This window comes from Bos javanicus, chromosome 15 (genome assembly GCF_032452875.1).
Source record: "Bos javanicus breed banteng chromosome 15, ARS-OSU_banteng_1.0, whole genome shotgun sequence".
Lineage (NCBI taxonomy): Eukaryota > Metazoa > Chordata > Mammalia > Artiodactyla > Bovidae > Bos > Bos javanicus.
The window spans coordinates 47,651,826-47,658,789 of NC_083882.1; the positions used below are offsets into that span (position 1 = coordinate 47,651,826).

At 40.9% G+C, this 6,964-nt stretch overlaps 1 protein-coding gene across 1 annotated transcript; it reads right to left on the bottom strand.

Annotated features, from left to right (window-relative positions):
- Positions 1 to 1,987: 1,987 nt before the first annotated feature.
- LOC133261254 (olfactory receptor 52P1) lies at positions 1,988 to 2,972 on the bottom strand. The gene has a single exon (XM_061439763.1). It carries the CDS (start codon positions 2,951 to 2,953, stop codon positions 1,988 to 1,990), a length of 966 nt encoding a protein of 321 aa, XP_061295747.1. The 5' UTR covers positions 2,954 to 2,972.
- Positions 2,973 to 6,964: the final 3,992 nt, after the last annotated feature.

Sequence of the window (6,964 nt, forward strand, 5' to 3'; positions counted from 1 at the left end):
CGAGATCGAACCCCGGTCTCCTGCATGACAGGCAGATTCTTTACCATCTGAGCCACCAGGGAAGTCCAGTTTACTTCTAATGCTTTCATTTTTCCTTATGGAATAGAAATTAATGGAATATGGAAGCCATGAAAGGCAGGAGGTACATAACAAATTTAGTATGATAAAAAATTTATTGCTATAAACCATGTAATAGGTAAAGCATAGTTATGTAATGAGATACCAGTTAAAATCTGAAATTATGAGCACATGGTGCTTGAAATCTGCCCATCCTTATACTTTCTTCAGAAGTGCTCCATACTGGGAGTATAGCAACACATGACACAGAGCACAGAATTGTTCCGGAGTTGGTGTTGTAGGGCTTGTGTGCCAGTATGCTGGTCATTTTGAAGGACAAAATAGAAATTTAGTTGAGGAACCATGGTGTTAAGAATTGTACACAATTCTTAAAAATCTGTTAACATTTCTGTTTGAGGACTATAATTTAAAAAAAAGAATTAAAATCAGTGCCACTCCACGCAATGGCAATCTTCCTATAGAACAGTGTAATGATTACCTTTCCTCTGAAAAATAGTGTTTGATGTATTTTATTCCCATCTATGTGAAGTATCAGAATTATTCATATTCATGAGAATGGAAGCTTTAAAAGCTCATCTTAGTTTTACCACCTTGAGACTGATATGGGAAAATCTGTTAATTACAACAGGGAATTTTGTGTCTCTTCTACCTAACAGTGTAAGATGGCAAACAGATAATGACAAGCAGACAATGAGAACCATCGATAAATTCACAGTTGAAAATTAATTTGTCAGTTAAATGTGTCAAGCTGATTGTCTGAGGCTATTCTTTTTGGAAAGCAGAAGAGTTAGGTTGTACAGTAACAATTTCCAAGCCCAGTTTTAAAGATGTGATTAAGACCTTTCCACTACATTGTGTTAGCTAAGACTGAAAGATTAAGATCCACTTGGGACTTTTTTCCTTCTATATAAATGTATGAATGAAAGGCTGAGACTTCCTATCCCAACTAGTTTGAGCAAGTGACTATCCTGACTCCTAGGTTCGGAGTTACGAGTCAGTGATCTCTGGAAGGACCTCTTAATTACATGAATGCATAATAATATTTAGAAACCTTAGACCCAGAATAATTTCCAGGTCACTCGGACTTAGGTTGGATCCCTAGAGGCTGGAGTCAGAAGTTTAGAAACAGCTCTCCCTTACCTATGCTGTGCCCTCATCCATGAAGGTCTTACTGTTTTAGGAGTCTAGGTTTCAAGCCCTTGATCTGCCACTTGCTAAAATTGAGAATATTGGTTAGACTTTTTTCTCTTTCTGCCTTCAAGTTCTAATGGAGAAATATAGCATTAATGCAAAAGTGCGTAAGTCCCTTGTAGTTCTAATTTCTTTAACTGTGTATGGTCCTATTATTTGATCTTTCTGATGGTAATGAAGGTGAAAGTGAAGTCGCTCAGTCGTGTCCGACTCTTTGCGACCCATGGACTGTAGCCTACCAGGCTCCTCTGTCCGTGGGATTTCCAGGCAACAATACTGGAGTGGGTTGCCATTTCCTTCTCCAGGAGATCTTCCCAACCCAGGGGTTGAACCTGATTCTCCTGCATTGTAGGCAGATGCTTTACCATCTGAGCTACCAGGGAAGTCTGGTAATATAGCTGCAATAATATAAGGCTAAAAATCCATGCCCACAGAACTGGGAGAGGGCCAGGTAGTGAGGAAAGTTCCAATGACTATGCCAAAGCTCCTCTAACCAAGTTTGGAAGCATCTCCCTATGTTATACTTCCTTGGATGAAAATTAAGAATGATGAACCAACTTTACTTTCACTGTGATTTCTTATGCTTTGGAATGGTCTAGAAAATACTTTGACCCAACATAACCTTCTTTAAACCTCTGTGCAAGTATCAAACACTAAGGACAGTTTAATCTTGAAAAGCTTATTACCATATGGACTAAGTCCCTTCTATACTCCTAGATCACTCCGGTGCCTTGAGCCCAGTTCCCTGCCCCTTTTGAAACACCCTGACAACTCTTTCCCGAATTTCTTTGGTCTTAACTCCATATACCATAGGGTTAAGAGCAGGTGGAAAGAGCAGATACACATTGGCCAAAATAATATGAGTGTGGAGTGGAACATGGTGACCAAAGCGATGTGTAAAAAAAGAGAAGAGGGCAGGTGTATAAGAGATTAGGATGACACAGACATGAGAACCACAGGTCCCTAGGGCCTTGGACCGAGCTTCATGAGATGAGAGGCGAAGGACAGCTCGTGCAATGAGGAAATAGGAAAGACCAATGCAAAACAAGTCCACCCCAATGACCAGAAGTGCTGCCGTCAGCCCATAAACACGATTAGGCCTGGTGTCTCCACAGGCTAGCTTCACTACAGCCATGTGTTCACAGTAGGTGTGTGGGATCACATGGCTTTGGCAGAAGCTCAAGCGCTGAATGAGGAAGGGGCATGGGAGCATGAGAATGGAACCTCGCACCATAGCTACCACCCCGATGCGGACAATGATGGTGTCAGTGAGGACAGTGGTATAGCGGAGTGGGTGGCAAATGGCCACATAACGATCAAAGGCCATGGCCAGCAACACAGTGGATTCCATCATGCAGAAAGCATGAATGAAGAACATCTGTGCCAGGCATGCAGAGGCAGACATGTGTCCAGCTCCACACCAGAGGATGGCCAGCAGCTTGGGGACTGTGGAGAAAGAGGCAGCCAAGTCAATGGTTGAAAGCATACACAGGAACAAGTACATAGGCTTGTGCAGGGCTGGTTCAGTGGCAATGACCACCAGGATGGTTATGTTACCCACAATTGTGGCTGTGCCCAGGAGGCACACAGGGAGTGAGAGCCACAGGTGGAACTCTTCCAGACCTGGGATGCCCATGAGTATGAAAACAGAAGAGTCCAGGAAAGTATGATTAGGAGACACCATGGTCTGGCCAAGAGTACTAGGCAACTTCTTGGGTCAAAAACCCTCCTACAGCATGACATCACCTAAGGAAACAACACAGAACAGGGATATGAATCAGCTAGAGTCACATTTCTCTTTCTTACACCACATTTGTACTTAACAGAATACAAGCGATGTAAACTCTCCTATTCCTTAATAGACCAGACACTGCATGTGCATAGTCACAGGATGAGAAAAATCAGGGAAGAAACTTTTTTATTTTGGACTTCACAGGATATCATTCCTTACAATGTGGATGAATTTAAGAAATAATGCACCAGATAGCCCAAATGTGCAGAACAAGATCAACTGTTGTTTGTTCTCATAAACATAGGGCTTAAGAGGAGAGAAGGTTGGTGACAAGCACTATTCTATCAACAGGTCAAGATCAATAAATATATGACCTCCACAGAAGGTGGATAAATATGGCTTATTCCATTAGGTATTTATGTAGAGTATTGTTGGACACACTGTCCCATGAACTTATATCCGAGGGGGCAGAGACAGCAAAGATCTAATGTTCTGATCTATTTAACTTAGGATCTTTTCATTCCTAAATTAAAACTGATTGAGGTAAAAGTTTTTACTGTTCCAAAAGTGTGAACATTATTTATGTGCTTTGAGCTCTCTAGATCTCCACCAAATATTCAAGTGACAGTATATTCTAGATTTTTTCTTTTGCCTTCTCTCATTTTTTAAGAGAGGCAGGAATATTTTAGAGATACAGAATCTTAGAATTTTTAAAGCTGGAAGGGGTGCTCACAAGAGAAAAAAAAAAAAAGAGCTTGGGACCCATATAACTGGGAACAAATCTCTTACTGACACTATTGCCTTGGACAAGCCAATTTTCCTCTAAGACCAGATTTCCATTTCTGGTCTGGAATATGGTAATAATACTTTGTAAGGATGTTGAAATGCAAACCCCACCTTGTACAGTGTGTGGCTCATAGAAGGTGTTCAGTAAACAATGTCATTTGCTGTTACCATTGCTTTCATATTAATAGGTCAGTGACCTCATATCCTATTTTAACACAATTTCCTTAACCTGCTATTTATTAGAATCTAATCTTATCTTGAATATTTATTTATACAATAAGAATTAGAAGGTAAACCTACTGACAAAATACATATTCTTTAAAGTGTTTTCTGTATGATCTCTACAGTTAAATGATGATCATTCAGAGACTGGAAAACAGCTTCCCAGTCTGATCTCAACTACACTATATGTCCTCAGCTCTTACTTTTATGACACAGATATGCTCACTGAGCTAATGTGAAGGGCTCAACATGGATAGCGGAGCAGGAGTCAGATTGTGAAAGCAGAAAACCTCTGCTCACAGCATCACCCAGCCACTTAGTTTATGCCAGACATCCCTATGGCTTTCGGTCTCTCACAAATTCACTCACCCTTAGCCCGGATGCTTAATTTGAGGACGGTTCTCTGAGTTTCCTTCCTACTTCTTAAGTCACTGACTTTCTGTCTTATGACTTTTTTTCTTGTAGAAGTTGGACTTATCACATATTGCACATATCACCTGATTAGATTGGCTCATAATTTGATTGATGCAAGTGAACATGACCTGTAGTTCCTATAGTTTTCATCTAAGGGATCCCAAACTTTATGCGTACCACCACCTTCAGAAGGCCATGTCCTCCTGTCATGTCACTCTCTCCCACTATCATCTCATCCAGCTCACGGGAATAAACCCCTGTCTCACACCATCTCTTACATAAAATATTTTACGATATTGGTAAATATTTGGGATCATTCTTAGTCACACCTCAGTTTGAATCTCGCCTTCTGACTAAATTTCTAATCCAATTCTTATTGTGACATTAAAGCCAATGCCCTCAGTAAGATAAAAGTTCCAGCATCACCATTTGACTAAACATAGGTTGGAGAAACTTTCCATGCCTGAAACTGCAGCACAAATCAAAGCCTGTCATTCTGTCTGTGTAAGAGCACAGCTAAACTGGGATACCTCTGGCAATTGTAAGACCATTGAACTGTTGTTGATCTCTGCAAAGTGTCACTACACACACACTCCTCTCAAGTGCTTAGTGAGTAATCAGTTCTTAGCAAATGTCTTGAATTTACTTCATAATGCCTCCCATTTCTCTGGTTTGACTAATAAATCACTTGCTACTTGCTTTGTTGAAGGCTCCCCACTCAGCTTCCCTTTTCAACTAGAGGGATTAATGACAAATTAAAACTCCCATTTTAGGAAATCTGCTGAACAAATTCCAAATTAGATTACATAGAGTTGTTATTTAGCAAAATCCCCTTTCCATACCTCTAAATCTCACTTTCTCTTCTTTGAAGTAAATTTCCATCACCGTCTACACAGGAAGATTTTTCTTGAGGGCTAAGAAACATCTTTCCTAGAAACTTTCCCTAGCCCAAACTCACATAACTGCAGGACAGCAGAGAAGAGAAGGCACAACATTGTAGAAATATTCTCCGAAGATGGAAAGAACAGTACTAGTCTCCTGCCCTCAACTTTCTGAATACTGAGCCCAGAGGTTGCTGTGCTGATGAAATCTGTCTCTCAGTCCCACTTGGGAGTTAGGTGGATTGCATTGTGTTTAAGGCCAGAGCCATCTAGGGAGAATCTGTGTTTCCTAGGAAACAGAACATCCAAGCCTTTCTTTTCCAGATGATCAGATCAGATTTTAGAGGTGAAGCTAGAGGCTTTGTTAAAGAGTCAGGGAAGGAGTATTAATAGTCTGTATCCTTGAAATTCTTTCTCTATTTTTGTTTCATTTTCTTTCTAATTCTCCACCTCTCAGAGATGGGACTATTTATCTAAGGGCACCTAACATTTTTAACTTGCAGATACAAGCGCTATGGTTATCTGACCTGGATCCCTGTTTCCAATGCAGCTCCATTTTCCAAGGATCCCAGGGTGGATATGCTTTCTCTTTCATGTCCCTGTTTATCCCAAAGTCATTCTGCCTTGTTTACTTTTTCCTGGGACTACACTGTTATAGAGGATTTACTGCACATGTCCCCAGACTGGTCACTGTTACATAGTTGCACAGTAATTGGCTTTGTTAGACACTTTTTTTTTTTTTTTAACCTGTGCATGATGTAGCAAGCTAGTGATGGAATTCAAAAGGAAATTATACTGGTATCTAGGAGAAGGCAATGGAACCCCACTCCAGTACTCTTGCCTGGAAAATCCCATGGACGGAGGAGCCTGGTGGGCTGCAGTCCATGGGATCACTAAGAGTCAGACACGACTGAGCGACTTCTCTTTCATGCATTGGAGAAGGAAATGGCAACCCACTCCAGTATTCTTGCCTGGGGAATCCCAGGGACGGGGGAGCCTGGTGGGCTGTCATCTATGGGGTCGGACACAGAGTCGGACACGACTGAAGCGACTTAGCAGCAGCAGCAGCAGCAGGAGATGTGAATGCAGTTTTTCACCATATGAAGTAATTATATTAAAAAGTCATATACATTAAACATTACTAAACCTCTATCTCCTGTTGTTCTTTGCTGAGAATTTATCAACTGTGCTAATCTCAATGAAGACTTCCCAGGTGACTCAGTGGCAAAGAATCCTTCTGCCAGTGCAGGAGATGCTGATTCAGTCCCTGAGTCAAGAATATCCACTGGTGGAGGAAATGGCAACCCACTCTAGTATTCTTGCCTGGAAAAATCCAATGGACTGAAGAGTCTGGCAGGCTGAAGTCCATGGGATCACAAAAGAGTTAAACATGATTTAGTGGCTAAACAACAAATCTCAGTAAACTGTACTGTTAGAGAGCTCATTTGCATTAAAACCACAATCCTATCTTCTCTGGGTCTAATTCACTCTTGGTAACAATACTCTCATATGTAAAGAGTTTATTTATTTGATATAACTTTACCACTCATAGAGTTTACTTACTATGCATCCCAAGTCTCTTGAAAAAATGTCTTAAACTTCTATTCCCAGTAAACCAGCCCCAGCCATCATCTAGGGCCTTATATTATGAGGGGATAGT

Bases quoted from the DNA above. Each gene is read 5' to 3' on its own strand.
- LOC133261254 (XM_061439763.1), bottom strand. From the start codon at position 2,953: ATGGTGTCTCCTAATCATACTTTCCTGGACTCTTCTGTTTTCATACTC.